This window comes from Phocoena phocoena, chromosome X (assembly GCF_963924675.1).
Source record: "Phocoena phocoena chromosome X, mPhoPho1.1, whole genome shotgun sequence".
Lineage (NCBI taxonomy): Eukaryota > Metazoa > Chordata > Mammalia > Artiodactyla > Phocoenidae > Phocoena > Phocoena phocoena.
The window spans coordinates 13,851,719-13,873,661 of NC_089240.1; the positions used below are offsets into that span (position 1 = coordinate 13,851,719).

At 41.1% G+C, this 21,943-nt stretch overlaps 1 protein-coding gene across 2 annotated transcripts in view; it reads left to right on the plus strand.

Annotated features, from left to right (window-relative positions):
- The window catches only part of REPS2 (RALBP1 associated Eps domain containing 2), a 228,296-nt gene that overhangs the window by 153,316 nt on the left and 53,037 nt on the right, over nucleotides 1–21,943 (plus strand). For both annotated transcript variants that reach the window (XM_065900931.1, XM_065900932.1), the window contains exon 14: nucleotides 13,587–13,648. In XM_065900931.1, coding sequence (XP_065757003.1) covers nucleotides 13,587–13,648 — 62 coding nt within the window. The remainder of the gene's footprint in view (nucleotides 1–13,586; nucleotides 13,649–21,943) is intronic.

Genomic DNA, 21,943 nt, shown 5'->3' on the forward strand with positions numbered 1-21,943 from the left:
GGGCTTTGTAAAAATCTGAAGGAAATTAGTAAATAGGCAGTAATATAAATGAATAATATTTTGTTGGGAAATTTCTAAGCATAATGTAGTAAGAGGATAAAAAATTTTAGAGCTTAGTGTTTTGGATAAAGATACTAAGAAGCTGAGATTCAGCAGATCAGTGTCAGAAGATGCATATCTTTCAATAAATTTAATAAACACTGGAAATTATTACTGTGTTTTCTGAATTTAGGATTAAATGGTAGTTTCTTTTATGAAGTTTTTAATCTATTTTTCAAGTTATGGGTATTTATTACTTTTTCCCTGATTACACTTACAAAAAATTTTTAAATCAAGTATAGTTTATTTACAGTGTTGTATTACTTTCAAGTGTACATCATAGTGATTCGATATTTTTGTAGATTATACTCCAGTTAAAGTTATTATAAAATATTGGTTGTATTCCCTGTGCTGTACATTACATCCTTGTGTCTTATTTATTTTATACCTAAGTAGTCTATATCTCTTAATCCCCTTCCCCTATCATGCCCTTCCCTTCAGCCCTCTCCCCACTGGTAACCGCTAATTTGTTCTCTGTATCTATGATTCTGTTTCTATTTTGTTATATTCATTCACTTATTTCATTTTTTAGATTCCACATACAAGTGAAAACATGCAGTGCTGACTGTTCTCTGACTTAACTGAGCATAGTACCCTCCAGGTTCATCCATGGTGCTGCAAATGGCAACATTTTGTTCTTTTTTATGGCTAAGTACTATTCCATTTTGTATATATACATACCACATCTTTATCCGTTTATTTGTTGATAGACACTTATTTGACAAAGCCTTACTGATATCTGGTGTCCCATCTTATTAACTGTTAAGACTTTAGGAATAAACCTGTAATTGCTTCACGGGTACGGTTGCTTTTAATGTATGCAGAAAATGTGTTCACCTCCCCTCTTTTCTCTCCTCTTCCTTTCTGGGAAAGCAGGTGGTACTATTAACAGGTATATTGTCATCTTTTGCATGTGTACACGAGATTATTCAGCTGAAGTACATTTTCAATTTCACTTTGCTTGAAGGTGTACTTTTTTTAAAAAAGTGATTAGAGCATGCTGGATAAAATATTTGAATCTAATTTAAGGTCATGAATGGGCTGAAAATATTATAAGAAAGACTTTTCACTAAATTAAATTCCAGTTATTCACCCACTGTGTACTTACTAAACACAAGGTAGTGTGCTTAGGCGCCACGGGAGACCAAAAGATGAATTAGACATAAAATTGGAAGAATGAAGCTAGATTAATATCTCCTGCCATTAAAGGAAATGAACACAGAATCATAAACACATGGAAGAAGTTTCTCAGCAACAAGCAAACAAGGAAAGATGCATGAGCTAGTGCCATTTTGGGGGGAAAGGGTAGCAGCTAAGGGAAAAACTGAGGCTTGGCGGTGCACTCTTGGCTCTGCCTGCCTCCTTCCAGGAGCCATGTGTGTGAGTAGGCAGATCTTAAGATTTCTTTCTTTTAAAATATTTATTTATTTATTTAGCTGCGCCAGGTCTTAGTTGCAGCATGGGGGACCTTTGTTGCCCTGTGTGGGATCTCCATTGCAGCATGTGGGATCTTTTAGTCTTGAGATTTCTTACTGATGCTCCAAATCTGAAGTGAAGTGAAATGAGTGGGAACTCTTAGTTTTCCCTTCTCTTGATTGAAGGTCAGTGGACATGACTTCTGGAAAGAGGGGGAAGAAGCTGCAAAAGTGAGTAATCACAGCTGATATCCTGATACCATGGCGTTGAAGGCCAGGGCTCCGTGGTGAACTGACGGGACAAACTGAAGTGTGGGAAGTTCCTCTGAGGCCATTGATTTACCTCAAGACTTGGGAGAATGCACTCTGCTACAGAGTTGTTATTTTTTTTGCGGTACGCGGGCCTCCCTCTGTTGTGGCCTCTCCCGTTGCAGAGCACAGGCTCCGGACGCGCAGGCTCAGCGGCCATGGCTCACGGGCCCAGCCGCTCCGCGGCACGTGGGATCTTTCCCAGACCAGGGCATGAACCCGTGTCCCCTGCATCGACAGGTGGACTCTCAACCACTGCGCCACCAGGGAAGGCCCTGCTACAGAGTTTTTAATGTTGCTTATTTTGATATTTCCTTCATATTTCAAAATAAGATACTTGTATAACCTCTCATTGACTTTACAGTTTTAGTCATCATTTACTGTCTTCCCTCCCCTGTCACCTTTCCCCTCTTCCACCCCAATATAGTATTATCATTTTGGTTAGATTAATATTAAGTGTTTATATTATTACTATGGCTATGTAGTCATATAGAAAATTTTTCACTTTTCCTACTGCACAGATTTTTGTTTGCTTTGGAGTGAATAATCATGTTTCTTTTTAGTGTACTTGCCCCTGAATCAACTGTAGACTCCCTCAGTTTTCTCAGGTTACTCTTATGAAATTCTGAAACATCAGGTATTAGTTTCATCTTTTTGAGGAAATCTAAAATGATTGTGTTCTATGCCTGGTATGTAGTTTTCATCATGGCTTCTCCTATACTGTCATCCAAGGATCCCCTTCCTATTTCTCCCATGTTGGATCTCCTTCATCCTGTACCTCATGTCTTACTCTTTCTTGGTTTACTCTTGTCTTGGTAGAGCACATCCTTGAGTAGCTTTCCTGGAAAGGGTACATGGTGCTCAATTTGAGACCTTGAATGTCTAAAAATGTCTTTAATTGAACCATCACGCAGGCTGCTAGTTCGGGTATATAATCATAGGTTGGAAATCAGATTTCTTCAGAATTTTGATGGTACTGCTCCAATGAATTCTAGCTTCCAGTGGTATAATAAGAAATCTAAAACCATTTGGACATCTGATCCTTTGTATGTAGCCTTCCCTCCTCTCCCACCCCCGGTGGAAAATAGTAGAATCTTCTAACTCCAGTTTTTTGAAATTTCACGTTGATGTGCTGTGCCATGGGTCTGTTTTCTTCCACCGTCCTGGGTACTCAGTGGGCTCTTTTATTTTATTTTTTTCAAAAACAGTGACTCTTTTTTTTAATTAATTTATTTTTGGCTGCGTTTGGTCTTCGTTGCTGCGCACGGGCTTTCTCTAGTTGTGGCGAGTGGGGGCTACTCCTTGTTGCGGTGCGCGGGCTTCTCATTGCAGTGGCTTCTCTAGCAAGGACTCTAGGCATGTGGGCTTCAGTCGTTGTGGCTCGCAGGCTCTAGAGCGCAGGCTCATTAGTTGTGGCGCATGGGCTTAGGTGCTCCGCAGCATGTGGGATCTTTCCAGACCAGGGCTCGAACCCATGTCCCCTGCATTGGCAGGCAGATTCTTAACCACTGCACCACCTGGGAAGTCCCTCCGTGAGCTCTTTTAATTTAGAAACTTATATTCTTCATTTCTGGGAAGTTTTCTTGAACTAGTTAATTGTTTTATTACTATTTTCTCTATTTCTTTTTGTGGAACTTTTGTTTGGATATTTCCCTACTTTCTTTGAGATTTCCTTAGACTTTGAACCTTTCTATTAAGCTTTTCCTCTTCTGCTGTCATGTTTTTAATTTCCAAGCGCTCTTTTTAATTTTTTGAATATTCTGTTTTCAGTAACATCCCATTATTTCATCTTTGCAAATAACATTTTTTATCTCTTATTGAGGCTTTCCCTGTTGACTGTATTAAAAATTTCATCCCTCACTCCTACCCCATTATCTGTCTTATCAATGAAATATAAACTTCATGCGGATAAGACTTTTTTTCCTGTGTATTTTTTTCCCACTGATATTTTCCCAGCGCCTTAAACAGTGCCTGGGACATAGTAAATGTTTAAATATTTCTGGATTAAACCGAATAATCATTCTGATGATATTAATAACATTAAAATTTTTTCTCCTTGTATAGATCTAATCTGTTTCTTTGAGGCCAACTGTTTTCTATTTTTATTGCTCTGTCTTAGGTTAGAAAATTTTCTGCAGATATCTGGTGGTAGTTCATCACCTGCTTATATTTAAGAATGGGGGCTAAAAAGCTGATTGGAATTCATGAGTAAGTGGATGGGACTTGCCATGCGTGGGCTTCATGGTAGAATGATCTGGCTGAACCATCTTCTTGGAGATCTCTTGATGTTGATATCTAGATCCTCCATCTTGGCTGGTCCAATTCCCTGGAGCAGTTTTCTAGTCTCTGGGTAAAATAGTCTGGGAGCAGATAGGGAGAGGGCTGGAAGTGTCTCAGCGTCCAGAGTCCTACATTTACTGTTTTCAGTGTGGCCCCTGTGCCTTCACCTGGGCCTTGTGTCCTCCCGGGGGAAGAAAATATTTCTAGCATTTTTCTGGAGTGGGAGAAAGGCTGAAACTGTGCAGAATGTGTGAGAAAAATCTGAGAATCTAACTGCTCCTAAACTCCTTCAGTCAGCTTTTTAAAAATGTAGCATAATAGTATAGTTCTTTCTTATGTTAGTTCAAACAAATATTTGTTGGTCACTTACTATATTCTGAGTTATCCAGGTGAATTAGAGGCAGAAGGGACCACAGGGGCAGGGATCCTGAAGCCCAAAACAGCATGAGGTGTAGCTGGAACCAGATCTTCAAGGGTCTACGCCCTTCTCCTGAAGGATGGGAAATAGGATCCCCTATCAGTTAACTTTCTTTACTTTTCATTACTTTCCTCATTTTTTTCTTTCTTTCTTTTTTTTTTTTTTTGCAGTACGCGGGCCTCTCACCGTTGTGGCCTCTCCCGTTGCGGAGCACAGGCTCCGGACGCGCAGGCTCAGCGGCCGTGGCTCACGGGCCCAGCCGCTCCTCGGCAGGTGGGATCCTCCCGGACCGGGGCACGAACCCGTGTCTCCTGCAGCAGCAGGCGGACTTTCAACCACTGCGCCACCAGGAAAGCCCTGAATGGTTGTTGTAACATACACTTCATTCTGGTGCAAGACCTCTCCTTTAAAAGCAAGCACAAATTTTGTGTTTTGTTGGTTTTTTCATTTTATTTTTAAAGTAACCCTTAATTTAAAGGCCCAATCCATGAGGACCTATAGAGTGGGGGCCCTGAGGTGGATAATTCCTGAGGCTTTTGTCATTCTCTCTTGCTACATGCTTTGTTACCGAAGGCTGTTCAAGGTCTCACCACCTCCGGAGTTTTGACTCACTGATGTGTTTCATAAATGTTAATGAAAGACAGATTGAGAGAAATCACTGATGGGCCAACATGGTTGTACCACATCCATGCACTGGCTCAGGAGGAAAATCTCTATGAAATTACTCTGAGTTACCTTTGTGGAAAGCCCTGAGCTCCACCTTCTAGCTTGTCTGAGCTAGCTGGGTCAAATCAAAAGTGATACGCAAAAACCTTTATGTTCTTGGCACATTGCTATGATTTATTTTATTTTATTTTTTTGTTATCTGAATAATTATTTTCTTAACATCTTTATTGGAGAATAATTGCTTTACAATGCTGTGTTAGTTTCTGCTGTATAACAATCAGCTATATGTATACATATATCCCCATATCCCCTCCCTCTTGCATCTGCCTCCCACCCTCCCTATCCCACCCCTCTAGGTGGTCACAAAGCACTGAGCTGATCTCCCTGTGTGATGCAGCTGCTTGCCACTAGCTATCAGTTTTACATTTGGTAGTGTATATATGTCCATGCCACTCTCTCACTTTGTCCCAGCTTACCCTTCCCACTCCCCGTGTCCTCAAGTCCATTCTCTGTGTCTGCATCTTTATTCCTGTCCTGCCCCTAGGTTCTTCAGAACCATTTTTTTTTTAGATTCCATATATATGTGTTAGCATATGGTATTTGTTTTTCTCTTTCTGACTTACTTCGCTCTGTATGACAGACTCTAGGTCCATCCACCTCACTACAAATAACTCAATTTTATTTCTTTTTATGGCCGAGTAATATTCCATTGTATATATGTGCCACATCTTCTTTATCCATTCATCTGTCAATAGACACTTAGGTTGCTTCCAGATCCTGGCTATTGTAAATAGAGCTGCAGTGAACATTGTGGTACATGACTCTTTTTGAATTATGGTTTTCTCAGGGTATATGCCCAGTAGTGGGATTGCTGGATCATATGGTAGTTCTGTTTTTAGGTTTTTTGTTTGTTTGTTTTGTTTTTCAATTAATTAATTTATTTTTGGCTGCATTGAGTCTTTGTTGCTGTGTGTGGGCTTTCTCTAGTTGCAGTGAGCGGAGGCTACTCTTAGTTGTGGTGCACGGGCTTCTCAATGCAGTAGCTTCTCTCGTTGCAGAGCACAGGCTCTAGGTGCGTAGCCTTCAGTACTGTGGCGCATGGGCTCAGTAGTTGTGGCTCATGGGCTCTAGAGCACAGGCTCAGTAGTTGTGGCGCATGGGCTTAGTTGCTCCGTGGCATGTAGTATCTTCATGACCAGGGCTTGAACTTGTGTCCCCTGCATTGGCAGGCAGATTCTTAACCACTGTGCCACCAGGGTAGTCCCTTATTTTTAGTTTTTTAAGGAATCTCCATACTGTTTTCCATAGTGGCTGTATAAATTTACATTCCCACCAACAGTGCAAGAGGGTTCCCCTTTCTCCACACCCTCTCCAGCATTTATTGTTTGTAGATTTTTTGATGATGGCCATTCTGACCAGTGTGAGGTGATACCTCATTGTGGTTGATTTACATTTCTCTAATAATTAGTGATGTTGAGCATCCTTTCATGTGTTTGTTGGCAATCTGTATATCTTCTTTGGAGGAATGTCTGTTTAGGTCTTCTGCCCATTTTTGGATTGGGTTGTTTGTTTTTTTGATATTGAGCTGCATGAGCTGCTTGTGTATTTTGGAGATTAATCCTTTGTCAGTTGGTTCGTTTGCATATATTTTCTCCCATTCTGAGGGTTGTCCTTTCGTCTTGTTTATGGTTTCCTTTGCTGTGCAAAAGCTTTTAAGTTTCATTAGGCCCCATTTGTTTATTTTTGTTTTTATTTCCATTTCTCTAGGAGGTGGGTCAAAAAGGACCTTGCTGTGATTTATGTCATAGAGTGTTCTGCCTATGTTTTCCTCTAAGGATTTTATAGTGTCTGGCCTTACATTTAGGTCTTTAATCCATTTTGAGTTTATTTTTATATACAGTATTAGGGAGTATTCTAATTTCATTCTTTTAATATAGCTGTCCAGTTTTCCCAGCACCACTTATTGAAGAGGCTGTCTTTTCTCCATTGTATATTCTAGCCTTCTTTGTCAAAATAAGGTGACCATATGTGCGTGGGTTTACCTCTGGGCTTTCTGTCCTGTTCCATTGATCTATCTTTCTGTTTTTGTGCCAGTACCATACTGTCTTGATTACTGTAGCTTTGTAGTATAGTCTGAAGTCAGGGAGCCTGATTCCTCCAGCTCCGTTTTTCGTTATCAAGATTGCTTTGGCTCTTCGGGGTCTTTGGTGTTTCCATACAAATTGTGAAATTTTTTGTTCTAGTTTTGTGAAAAATGCCATTGTTCGTTTAATAGGGATTGCATTGAATCTGTAGATTGCTTTGGGTAGTATAGTCATTTTCTCAATGTTGATTCTTCCAATCTGAGAACATGATAAGTCTCTCCATCTGTTTGTATCATCTTCAGTGTCTTTCATCAGTGTCTTATAGTTTTCTGCATACAGGTCTTTTGTCTCCTTAGGTAGGTTTATTCCTAGGTATTTTATTCTTTTTGTTGCAGTGGTAAAGGGAAGTGTTTCCTTAATTTCTCTTTCGGATATTTCATCACTAGTGTATAGGAATGCAAGAGATTTCTGTGCATTAATTTTGTATCCTGCTACTTTACCAAATTCATTGATTACCTCTAGTAGTTTTCTGGTAGCATCTTTAGGATTCTCTATTTATAAGTATCATGTCATCTGCAGACAGTGACAGTTTTACTTCTTCTTTTCCGATGTGGATTCCTTTTATTTCTTTTTCTTCTCTGATTGCTGTGGCTAAAACTTCCATAACTATGTTGAACGACAGTGGTGACAGTGGGCAACCTTGTCTTGTTCCTGATCTTAGTGGAAATGGTTTCAGTTTCTCACCATTGAGAATTTTGTTGGCTGTGGGTTTGTCATATATGGCCTTTATTTTTTATTTTTTTGCGGTACGTGGGCCTCTCACTGTTGTGGCCTCTCCCATTGCGGAGCACAGGCTCCGGACGCACAGGCTCAGCGGCCATGGCTCACGGGCCCAGCCGCTCCGCGGCATGTGGGATCTTCCCGGACCGGGGCACGAAGCTGTGTCCCCCCCATCGGCAGGTGGACCCTCAACCACTGCCCCACCAGGGAAGCCCTGGCCTTTATTATGTTGAGGTAAGTTCCCTCTATGCCTACTTTCTGGAGCACTTTTATCATAAATGGGTGTTGAATTTTTTTTTTTTTTTGTACGCGGGCCTCTCACCGTTGTGGCCTCTCCTGTTGCGGAGCACAGGCTCCAGACATGCAGGCTAAGTGGCCATGGCTCACGGGCTCAGCTGCTTCGCGGCATGTGGGATCTTCACGGACCGGGGTACGAACCTGTGTTCCCTGCACCGGCAGGTGGACTCTCAACGACTGTGCCACCAGGGAAGCCTGTGGGTCTTGAATTTTGTCAAAAGTTTTTTCTGCGTCTCCTGAGATGATCATATGGTTTTTATCCTTCAGTTTGTTAATATGGTGTATCATTGATTGATTTGCGTATATTGAAAAATCCTTGCATTCCTGGGATATACCCCACTGGATCATGGCGTATGATCCTTTTAATGTGTTGTTGGATTCTGTTTGCTAGTATTTTGTTGAGGATTTTTGCATCTATGTTCATCACTGATATTGGCTTGTAGTTTTTTTTTTTTTTTTTTTTTTTTTTTTTTTTTTGAGGTACGCGGGCCTCTCACCGCTGTGGCCTCTCCCGTTGCGGAGCACAGGCTCCGGACGCGCAGGCTCAACAGCCATGGCTCACGGGCCCAGCCGCTCCGCGGCACGTGGGATCTTCCCGGACCGGGGCACGAACCCATGTCCCCTGCATCGGCAGGCGGACTCTCCACCACTGCGCCACCAGGGAAGCCCCCTGGCTTGTAGTTTTAAAAAATTTTTTTTTTTTTTTGCGGAACATGGGCCTCTCACTGTCGTGGCCTCTCCCATTGCGGAGCACAGGCTCCGGACGCGCAGGCTTAGCGGCCATGGCTCACGGGCCCAGCCGCTCCGCGGCATGTGGGATCCTCCTGGACCAGGGAACAAACCCATGTCCCCTGCATCGGCAGGCGGACTCCCAACCACTGCGCCACCAGGGAAGCCCTGGCTTGTAGTTTTCTTCTTTGTGACATCTTTGTCTGGTTTTGGTATCAGGGTGATGGTGGCCTCGTAGAATGAGTTTGGGATTTTTCCTCCCTCTGCTATATTTTGGAAGAGCTTGAGAAGGATAGGTATGAGCTCTTCTCTAAATGTTTGATAGAATTCGCCTGTGAAGCCATCTGGTTCTGGGCTTTTGTTTGCTGGAAGATTTTTAATCACAGTTTCAACTTCAGTGATTGTGATTAGTCTGTTTATATTTTCTATTTCTTCCTGGTTCAGTCTCGGAAGATTGTGCTTTCCTAAGAATTTGTCCATTTCTTCCTCGTTGTCCTTTTTATTGGCATATTGTTGCTTGTAGTAATCTCTCATGATCCTTTGTATTTTTGCAGTGTCAGTTGTTACTTCTCCTTTTTCATTTCTAATTCTGTTGATTTGAGTCCTCTCCCTTTTTGTCTTGATGAGTCTGGCTAATGGTTTATGAATTTTGTTTATCTTCTCAAAGAACCAGCTTTTAGTTTTATTGATCTTTGCTATTGTTTTTTTCATTTCTTTTTCATTTATTTCTGATCTGATCTTTATGATTTCTTTCCTTCTGCTAACTTTGGGGTTTTTTGTTCTTCTTTCTCTAATTGTTTTAGGTGTAAGGTTAGCTTGTTTATTTGAGATATTTCTTGTGTCTTGAGATAGGATTGTATTGCTCGAAACTTCCCTCTTAGAACTGCTTTTGTTGCATCCCATAGGTTTTGGGTCGTCATGTTATCATTGTCATTTGTTTCTAGGTTTATTGTTTAGCCTCCATGTGTTTGTGATTTTTTCCTGTAATTGATATCTAGTCTCATAGCGTTGTGGTCCGAAAAGATACTTGATAGGATTTCAATTTTCTTAAATTGACCAAGGCTTGATTTGTGACCCAAGGTATGATCTATCCTGGAGAATGTTCCATGAGCACTTGAAAAGAAAGTGTATTCTGTTGTTTTTGAATGGACTGTCCTATAAATATCAATTAAATATATCTGGTCTATTGTGTCATTTAAAGCTTGTGTTTCCTTATTTGTTTTCATTTTGCATGATCTGTCCATGGTGAAAGTGGGGTGTTAAAGTCCCCTACTATGAATGTGTTTCTGTTGATTTCCCCTTTTATGGCTGTTAGTATTTGCCTTATGTATTGAGGTGCTCCTATGTTGGGTGCATAAATATTTACAATTGTTATATCTTCTCCTTGGATTGATCCCTTGATCATTATGCAGTGTCCTTCCTTGTCTCTTGTAACATTCATATTTTAAAGTCTATTTTATCTGATATGAGTATTTGCTACTCCAGCTTTCTTTTGATTTCCATTTGCATGGAATATCTTTTTCCATCCCCTCACTTTCAGTCTGTATGTGTCCCAAGGTCTGAAGTGGGTCTCTTGTAGGTAGCATATATATGGGTCTCGTTTTTGTATGCATTCAGCCAGTCTTTTGGTTGGAGCATTTAATCCCTTTACATTTAAGGTAATTATTGATATGTATGGTCCTATTCCCATTTTCTTAATTGTTTTGGGCTTGTTATTATAGGTCTTTTCCTTCTCTTGTGCTTCCTGCCTAGAGAAGTTCCTTTAGCATTTGTTGTAAAGCTGGTTTGGTGGTGCTGAATTCTCTTAGGTTTTGCTTGTCTGTAAAGGTTTTAATTTCTCCATGGAGTCTGAATGAGAACCTTGCTGGGTAGAGTAATCTTGCTTGTAGTTTTTTCCCTTTCATCACTTTAAATATGTCCTGCCAGTCCCTTCTGGCTTGCAGAGTTTCTGCTGGAAGATCAGCTGTTAACCTTATGGGGATTCCCTTGTATTTTATTTGTTGTTTTTCCCTTGCTGTTTTTAATATTTTTTCTTTGTACTTAATTAAAAAAAATAAATGTATTTATTTATTTATTTTTGGCTCTCTTGGGTCCTCATTGCTGTGTGCGGGTTTCCTCTAGTTGTAGTGAGCGGGGGCTACTCTTCTTTGCGGCGCATGGGATTCTCATTGTCGTGGCTTCTCATTTTGCAGAGCACGGGCTCTAGGCACACAGTCTTCAGTAGTTGTGCATGGGCTTATTTGCTCCGCGGCATGTGGGATCTTCCCAGGCCAGGGCTCAAACCCGTGTTCCTTGCATTGGCAGGCAGATTCTTAACCACTGTGCCACCCGGGGAGCCCATGTATTTAATTTTTGATAGTTTGATTAGTATGTGTGTTGGCATGTTTCCTCTTGGATTTATCCTGTGTGCAACTGTCTGTGCTTCCTGGATTTGATTGGCCGTTTCCTTTCCCATATTAGGGAAGTTTTCAACTGTAATCTCTTCAAATATTTTCTCAGTCCCTTTCCTTTTCTCTTCTAATTCTGGCACCCCTATAATTCGAATGTTGGTGCGTTTAATGTTGCCCCAGAGGTCTGTGAGACTCTCCTCAATTCTTTTCTTTTTTTTTTTCTTTATTCTGGTCTGTGGTATTTTTTTCCACTATTTTATCTTCCAGGTCACTTATCCGTTCTTCTGCCTCAGTTATTCTGCTTTTGATTCCTTCTAGAGAATTTTTAATTTCATTTATTGTGTTGTTCATCATTGTTTGTTTGCTCTTTAGTTCTTCTAGGTTCTTGTTAAATGTCTCTTATATTTTTTCCATTCTGTTTCCAAGACTTTGGATCATCTTTACTATCATTCCTCTGAATTCTTTTTCAGGTAGACTGCCTATTTCCTGTTCATTTGTTTGGTCTGATGGGTGTTTACCTTGCTCTTTCATTTGCTGTGTGTTTCTCTGTTTTCTCATTTTGCTTAACTTTCTGTGTTTGGGGTCTCCTTTTCGCAGGCTGCACGTTTGTAGTTCCTGTTGTTTTTGGTGTCTGCCCCCAGTGGTTGAGGTTGGTTCTGTGGGTTGTGTAGGCTTGCTGGTGGAGGGGACTAGTGCCTGTGTTCTGGTGGGTGAGGCTGGATCTTGTCTTTCTGGTGGGCAGGGCTGCATCCGGTGGTGTGTTTTCGGGTGTCTGTGAACTTAGTATGATTTTAGGCAGCCTCTCTGCTAGGGGGTGGGGTTGTGTTCCTGTCTTGCTAGTTGTTTGGCATGCGGCGTCCAGCACTGGAGCTTGCTGGCCATTGGGTGGGGCTGGGTCTTAGCGTTGAGACGAAGATCTCTGGGAGAGCTCTTGGTGATTGATATTACATGGCGCTGAGAGGCCTGGTGGACCAGTGTCCTGAACTTGGCTCTCCTACCTGGGAGCCTCAAGCCTCACAGCAGGCTGGAGCACCAAGACCATGTCAGCCACATGGTGGATGGTGTAAGGAGCCCTGCCTGGGCACCTGGAGTGTAGTGGGTGTGCGGCGAACCGCAGCCCAAGATCTACGTGCCCAGTGGAATTGCAATCTGCCAAGGAAACACAGAGCTGAGTTCCTATCCTGGCAGCAGGAGAAAGGGTATGAATTATTTTTAAGGCATAGAAAGTTGTTTAAATATTAGCCCACATATTACAGATTTGGAAATAAACTGCATATAGGTATATAGAGCACGGTGTGCTTTTCTAAGGAGTTTGTAAAGAATGTGGTTTAACTTGGCCAGTGTGTGATGATAAACTTATTTCTTGCGTGTGATCATGAGCCTTATTTATAATTCGATAGCAGATGTTTGTTTTCACTGTTAAATTACAACTCAGACATTCTTGGCTTAACTCCAGCTTTCTCTGTATCTCACAAAAATTTTTTAAAAAGTTAGAATGAAACTTTCTTTCAGAAGATGCTTCAAATGGGGCCAGATTTTTTTAGAAACAGACTTAATTATCCCTGATAATAAGGATCAGAGGGCGAAAAGGAAATTGAGATATTTGAAGAATCCCTAAATATCATTTTAGTCCATCATTTGCAGCCTCTCCTACTGCTCTCAGACCCACTCACAGGGCAGCAGTGCTGCCTTGTTGGGATTCTGGATTTCTGGCTCCCAACTCAAGCTAATGAGCAGTGTAATGGCTGAGAGCTTGGGAGAAATAGGAGAGGAGCCAAAGGGCCTAGAGTATTTGAAACTAAATAATTAACATCAGATTAATTGGGGATTGACTGTCCTTCCTGTGCTGGGTTCCAGTCTTTTGATCAAAGGGTGTCATTTCCTTACTGTTTAACACTGTCTTAATCACAACAGCCTATATAGATATTTGGATTTTGGATAGGAGGAAAATGAAATTGGAAATAGCATGTACTCTTTTTTTTTTAAGGAAAAAAAAAGCCCTCAGATAGATTTTAAAAATTTTAAATTGTTAAATGCGATAGCTCTTCCCAGTTAACAAGTTGAAGAGTGCTGTGTGTTGTTTTCGGTGGTCCTTAACAGTGTGTATTTTTCTTTTTAGCTTCTAAGTCAGGATTGTTACCTCCACCACCTGCGCTTCCTCCGAGACCTTGTCCATCGCAGGTAGGAGACGACGTTGATTTCTGAGAACTGTCAGTAGGCAGTTGTCCTCCCACTGTGGTTCCTTTGCGAGGGTTGATCACCACAGAACTGGCTGGTCAGGTTCCCAAGATGATGTCTGGACTGGACCGGGAGAGCAGAGTGGGGTTGAATTTCTTCCTATCCAGCCAGCCCCCAGCCTCATGTGGAAAGGGGACAGTTTCCTCAATAAGCAACCAAGCAAATGTGTGAAACAGTTCAGTCTTGGCTGTAGAGGGTTGCATGTGGTTTTCATTACAGAGAGAGGAGCAGAAGGGGTGCCTCTTCGATTGGTGCTGGGGAACGTGGCTTTTCTGTGTAGTATGTGCAGTCTGAGTGCCTATATTTTCCTCAGTGTTTTAGGAGCTGTGTTAATTCTGCATAAACTAAAAATAAATGGTCCTCAGCATGGAGTTAGTGCGCCCACAGTGCTTTTTTTAGGATGGTATTTTCCTTTGGGACAAAAAGCTGAATCAGCAGCGTTGGGAGACTGTATCGCCCGAATCTGTTTCACCTGTGAATCAATTCCGCCTTATTGCCATGTGCTACTATGGCCTTTTACATGAACACTCTTTGTAGAGTTGAAAATGAGAAGCAAACAGCAAATCCGTGGAGTGTGGTAAAGAGCGCTACAGATCCTTCCTTTCATTAATTGCTCCGGAAGAAACTATCTTTAAAGACTCTCTCTGACTTTGGGCAGGAAATGTTGAGAAATTTCTCTATAAAGCGACCCAGTTTCTACCTCATTGCTCTGGGTAGTTCAGAGCATACGTTTCCATATGGTGCATCTCAGGACTCGCTGAGTCACTGAAACCACTTTAAACATTGGCTTGTCCTTCTTTTAGAGAATTAGGTGGTCTTTAGTGTCCACTCAACCTCGAGATGCAAATACCATGAGACATGGGCTTCCTCCTTCAGTTTGAAGGGTAATTAAACCCCTCTTCCTCCTGACCACATATAAATAAGTCAGAACCGTTTTTTCAATATTCCAGCGTTAGCTTTACGAGAGATTAATTAACCAGTCAACAAGTGTTTGAGTCCCTGCTATTTACTACTGTCAAGCTTTAGTTCCATCTTTGCCCTTCCTTGGCTGTGATTTCTACTCATTTAAATTATTAGCTGTGTTTCCTGAGCATCTATAGTAGAGCACGCATTTGTGCTAAGTGCTTTCAATGCATTATTTAATCTTCACAAAAACCCTATGAAGTGTAGGTATAAATATTAACCTTAAAAAAAAAACAAAAAAAAACAGCTGAAGAAGTTGAAGCATACAGGGGTTAAGCAAGTTACCCAAGGTGACATAGCTAGTAAACAGTAGAGCCAAGGTCCATCTCCTGAAGCTTCCTCCCCCTTCCCATTGTTGGAGTCAAAGTATCCGTGTGTACAGGAAGACAGGGTGCCATTGCGCTGGCAGTTGAGGCTTTCACCACGTCCCCCAGGAGGACCTAGATGAGCTGATGCTCCTGATTTACACCAACAGCAAGCCTGTCACAGCAACATTAGTGGGCGTTCCGGAGGTGCTTATCTACCAGCTGCTGGTTTCAGACCAGGACTTGGGAGCCACCTGGATGAATGCTTGGAACACTTGTCTGAAAGGGCTTTTGTGACCAACCTCCTTATGTTTCTCCTGCTGCACAAGTGACAGTAGTTAGTTCCTGGTTGTGAACCGTGCTGCCGCTATCAGCAGTCCTCATCTGAGCTGCTCTAGGTGGGCTTCCTGCCTGCTCTGGGGCTTGGTGACTGAGGAGCTGGAGGGGACCTGAGAATTCTGAAGTCAACTGTTAACGAAAGAGACTGCTTGTTTGTCTATCAGATTTCCCATCACAATGTAAACAGTGAGCCTAGCACTCAGCCCAAGCCTCCAGCTCAGCTGCCTACCTATGGAGTTTTCAGACTATAGAAACAGGTGTGTATGAAAAGCAGGCAGAAGAGCCCTCCACCACTTCGCTCCCCTACACTCCCCTCCTCGCCCACTGTACGTGGGACACACACGGTCAACAGAGGAAGTCCTGGCTGATCCACACATGGTGGTGTTTAGTCTTTGTGCCGTGTCAAATTCCTACTGTTGGCCCCAGGAGAAAGTCACCTAACCATCTGTATGGAGCACCTATATGTTTCAGTCTTTCCCAAACTACTTGTGATGAAGCCTTCTCCTGGGAGATATTAATAGGGCTGTATGGTAAGACAGATTTGCTGCCTCTGTACCTGCTCTGGGAGATTTGCAGTGCACGCCAGCTCATTAAGGGCTTTGAAGTCCTACAGTAAAGCAACCTGGTCAATTTTTTTTTTTTTTTGTGGTACGCGGGCCTCTCACTATTGTGGCCTCTCCCATTGCGGAGCACAGGCTCTGGACATGCAGGCTCAGCGGCCATGGCTCACGAGCCCAGCCGCTCCGCGGCATGTGGGATCTTCCTGGACTGGTGCACGAACCCGTGTCCCCTGCATCGGCAGGCGGACTCTCAACCACTGTGCCACCAGGGAAGCCCCAACCTGCTCAATTTTGTTAAAGCTGGCAGCTTTCTAGCTTGTGACCATTCATCCCTTTATTTATAAAATACTGTTAATATCCTGAGGGCGTAGCACATGATTATATTATACACCAGCCTTAAGGTATTGGTAAGAACATTTCCAAACATCTTTAATCTGTCACCTCATCTGTATATTATGTGATTAAAGTTAAATTTTTATATCTTATGCCAATAGGTTTCCCTAGAAGAGGTGAAAATGAAAATTTACCACACATTAGCTTGGGATTTCAAATTGTTGTGTTTTAGGTTTGTTGTGTTTTCTTCGTTGCTTCCTCATGAGAGAGGAAGAAGGAACAGAAAAGCAACAAATTTTATTATAGAGAACTTAAATAATCTGAGTTATTCTTTTGCTATGTTAAAAATTTTTTGACTGTTCTTTGGTATATATGGACAATCAAGGTGACTTTGGAAATATATATATATATACTTAACTACAGAGACTTCTTTTGTAGGGCTTAAACTGTAGTACTTAGGGGAGAAACCAGGAAGCCTGGTATAATTAAAATCATTGTATTTATTAGTAGCTTTGAGAAGAGATTAAGATAAAAAGTTTTTGGATTTAACATTTTCATATTATAGAACTTGATAAATGGGCAAGACTAGATTATAATAAAGAAAACATTTTATTCCCCCAAGAGGAACACTGTTTAAAAAACTATGTGGCCAGTCAGTAATGCACTATCAGTTTTTAAGTATGTAAGAGAGTTTGTACAGTTGCAGATACGTGCACAAAGATATATATATATGTTTATATATATAGATAGATAGATAGATAGATAGATAGATACATGCATACATACACCAAAAGTCTGTCTCTAATTTTATCAAGTGAGAGATGAGATTTAGGTTTTCAGCATAAAATGCAGCCTCACTGGCCCTTACTTAGACCAGGCACCACCATGGTATGAACATCTGGATTAAGTTATACAAATGGGGCCCTGGAGTTAGGAAAAGGAATAAATTCAAAGAAACTGATCTTATTTTTCATGCTATATAGGTAAGATCAAGAAGGACCAAGTGAGTATATAAAGAATCAAATGTTTTGGTCCCACGTTTTCCTGTGGACAGGCCAGAGAGCAGGGTGTAGTATCTTGTCTCAGGCTAGAGGCCAGAGGTGACACTTTTTTTTTTTAAAAGACTGATTCATAGTGTAAATGATTAAAAAGCAATTAGAGGTAACTGTTTCATATGGAGCAGTGTTAAAATGAGAGTTAGTTAAACTTATTAGCTCATTGTGTGCATATGAACTGAGTAAAATGCCATTCACAGGGTTGGTGCTTGTCCTGTAGGTCTGTTTTCTGCTCGGGGCCTGTGTGGTACTTCAATAGCTAAATTCCTTTAATAGTGTTGATCTCGGGCCAGATTTCTTATAGCAATTGTGATAGAGCCACAGCTTCAGTGTAATTATCTTTAATAAAGAGGAGATTTTTTTTTTGGTCCAAAGGATAATATTTTCAGTTTTGTGTTAGCACCACATTTGATGAATTGCAGCTCCCTGTAGACTCATGTGCTCCGAATTTTCCTACTTATACCACTAATTTCTCACTTTATAACGGCAAGTGCTCTTCGCGAGCAATGCAGTGAGCACTACAATAGCATTGTGGGATGAAAGCGCTACGAAGGAAGCATTTTAGCAATACTTCTAAGCTCAGAGAGACCAAGAGGGCTTCATGCAAGGGCCAAGGTTACCAGTGAAATGAGTTTTACAGAAACAAGAGAACTTTTCTTTTTAATGGCTCAGGGGTTCAGAACATTACTGTAGAGAAAAAGCAAATGCAAAGAAACAGGTGTACAAGAGGTCCCTGTGTGTTGGAGGAACTGCCCGCAATTTGGAAAGCTAGGAGATTTTAGACGAGAGAGATTTCACGTTTGGAGGTGGCAGTGAAGAGCAGCCAGCCTGCTCAGTTTAGTCCCGGTGGTGCCAGAGCTGTGGGAGAGGAAAGGCCCCCTGATGAGAGAGTTCTGTCTGGGGAGCAGCTGCTGAGGGGACAGCACAGGGTGTCACTCAGCACAGCAGCGCTCACCCTTGCGGACACCAGCGTCGTTTGGGGGAGCTTGCGACCTACTGAGGCCTGGGCGCTGGGAGTTTGTAGAAGCTTCCCAGGTGATTCTGAAGTGCAGTCAGGATTGAGAGGCACTGGATTAAGGTGAGAGGAAGGAATGTTCAAAGAAGAAGTTGAGAATATAGGGGATCTGTTGATGCTCCACCGTGAGTTCTTAAAGGGCACGGTGGGAGGCTTTCTCAAGCTGGGGAAGGTGGGAGACACGAAGTCCGGTTAGGGGATATATCCAGACCCTGTGGGGACAGGGACCCTGATCACAATGAATGGCCTGGGGGTCCCGGGCTTCTGGTGATAACTGATTTCAGCAGGGTCAGGGGGCATGATGGGAAGGTCTTGCTGGAATGACTAGTCGCTGTGTGTCTCCAGTCCTCTGTGTACTGTTGTGAAGGACTAGCCATGAACACAGATGGCCTTGAAAGGAATCCATAGTCCATTCAGCTAATGTGTCATCTGACTTTGCCATCTGGCTAGGATCAGGTCTCTAAGGCTATACTGAATCCAGTAGGAATATGCTGGGCATGCCACTTTACTTCAAAGCCAGATTTCTTAGATACAAGTTGATATAAAATACTCTCTTCATTTAATTTGCAAGGGAAGACTGAGGCTCACTTAAACTCAAATGGCAGTTTGTAGGCCCTGAAGTTCTGAAATATTTGATACTCCTTGCTTTTTTAAAAAAAAAATACATTGTCCTTGTAAATGAGTATCTTTTCATTTCAAGACTGTTTTCCTTAAGTTAATATAGTTGATGATACAAAATAGTAAATTCTCCTGGGAGACATTAAGAGTTTTAGAGCTCTCTCTCTTTTTTGGCATTACTAGTGATTATGTAAGTCTCTTACAGGGTTATGTAATATGTTTTTAAAATGTAAATTTGATTAAAGTATAGCATGCATACTAAATCCATTTTCAGGAGAGTAAAATGAAGTATTATCTCACTGGCAATTTTCAAATATCTATAAGAAAACAGCAAGAAACATTCTTGAAATGTAAACAACATAGAAACGTTACTGCTTCTAAAACTTTGTGGCTTTTTTCTTTATTAAATTAGAACCCTGTGAGCGTATATCACATATCATGAGATCTTTTGCTATAATGTGTTCAGATGATGTCATGTAATGTACATTAGTTACTAAATCACCATAATATATTGGTTTGTAGATGAAGCATATTTGTAAGCTTTCCAAGGTATATACGGCATCCTGATTTTCGCTCATCAAAATATAAATTTAGTATATGTCAAGAGGTAGTCTTCTATGTATTTATGTATTAGAAACTCAGTAATTATTTTGAAGAGAATTTACAAACATATATCACCTAAGATGCCATCTTCATTTTCTTCCAAAGTGTTACTCTCTTCTGTCCTACGGTGCATGCTGAAGATTAGCTGAAAATCACAGTATGTTAGTGAGTGTTTCAGTGATTAAGGAAAGAAGATCTAGGTCCAGGATTTATCTTCATCTGCGATGATGAAAGAACGTAATGAAAGCTGTACAGCATTATACAAATGTGTCTGTCTGTGGTCTTATTCTTAGCCTTACTATTATGAAGCTCTATGGCTTTATGGGAAGTAAGCAAATTTATCTGACGGACCTACTATCTCTTCTAGAAAATGAGAAGATTAGACTAGATAGATCCTTTTAGTGCTTAAAGTTTCTGACTATGTGTTGTATTCCTCGGTCCAAGAAAAATTTTGTTGCAAGTATAGGTGAAACATCACAAAACACAATTGAGGACAAGATGGCTTAGACTAATTTCTCCCTGCTCTCCCACTGCTAAGTACAACTAAAAACTCTAGGCATAATATGGCAGAAAGAGGATTTCAAAAGATGTAAAGAGGAAAGCAGGCTGACTAGGGCCTCAGGAGTTGAGGAATAGCATAGTAGTGAGTCCCCTGAGTTTTAACAAATCTTTCATATATCCTGGACTGGGCACTGGAGGAGCCTGCAACCCAGAACCACTGACAGATGCAAACAAAAACATATACTCCCCAGCCAAAGCACTGGGAAGGAGGTAGCTAAGCTGGATATAGACCTTTTTAACAATACTTGCTGTACCCCAGCCAAACACCATGGATGCTCCCCCCTCTGATGTCAGCAGAGACCTACTGGAGAGGCTGGTATTTTGTTCCTCATGTGGTAGCAGTAGACAGCCCAGAGTGGTGCTTTCCTAGTCAGCAAACATGGCTTCAGCAGAGACCAAAGGGGGAATCTAGTCTCTCAACTGTGACTGATGGCAGCAGATCACCTGGGGAGGCACTTTACTCCCCCACGGACAGTGTCACTGGAGACTGAAACATTCCCAGATAAGCAAAACCTCAAGGAATTTGTCATTAGTAGACTTGCCCTGTAAGAAATGCTAAAGGATGTCCTCCAGGCTGAAATGAAAGGATATTAGACAGTGCCTTGAGACTCTAAAAAGAAATGAAGAAAGGTAAAGGTAGCTACATAGGTAAGTATAAAAGCCAGTAGTGTTGCATTGTTAGTTTGTAACTCCTTTGTTTTTCTATATGATTTAAAAGGGAAATGCTTAAAACAATAATTTAAAATCTGTGTTAATGGGCACACATGCATAGAGATGTAATTTGTGACAATAGTAATATAAGGAGGCAGCAGGGCTGTGTAGGAGCAGAGGTTTCTATACTATTGATATGAAGTTGGTATTCAAACTTGTTATAAAGTTAAGATATTAACTAATTCCTAGGGTAACTACTAAGGAAAAAACTAAAAAAAATATGGAAAAAATGAGAAGGTAATAAAAATGTTACACTAAAAAAAAAAGTCAGTTAATCACAAAAGAGGATAGTGATGGAGGAATTGAGAAGAAAACAGGTGTAAGACCTGGAAAACAAACAGCAAATGGCAAAAGTAAATCTTTCCTTATTAGTAATCACTTTAAATTATATGGATTAAAATCTCCAATTAAAAGGCAGAGACAGGACTTCCCTTGCGGTCCAGTGGTTAAGACTTCACCTTCCACTGCAGGGGGTGTGGGTTCGATCCCTGGTCAGGGAGCTAAGATCCCACATGCCTCATGGCCCAAAACCAAAACATAAAAAACAGAAGCAATATTGTAACAAATTCAATAAAAATACATTAAAAGAAAATATATGTATTTTAAAAAGGCAGGGACAGACAGAATGCATTAAAAACTATCCAAATATGTGCTGTCTACAGTAGACTTCACTTTAGATCCAGTGATACAAATAGATTGAAAGTGGAAGGATGGAAAAAGATATTACATGCAAATAGTAACCAAAAGAGAGCTGGGGTGGCTCTACTAATATCAGACCAAAATAAACTTAAAGACAAAAATTGTTACAGGAGACTTAGAATGACATTATGTGTTGATAAGTGAGTCAATCCATTAATGTGATAAAAATTATAAACATATACACACCTAACAACAGAGCCCCAAAATATGTGAAGCAAAACCAACAGAACTGAAGGGAATAATAGCCAGTTCTACAATAATAGAGACTTTAATATATCACTTTCATTAATGGATTGACAACTAGACAGAAGACCAATAAGGAAATAGATACCTAATAGACATCTATAGAACACTCTACTCAACAACAGCAGCCTACACATTTTTTCTCAAGTGCACATGGAACATTCTCCAGGATAGAAAATATGTTAGGCCACAAAACAAATCTCAGTACATTTAAAAAGACTGAAATCATACAA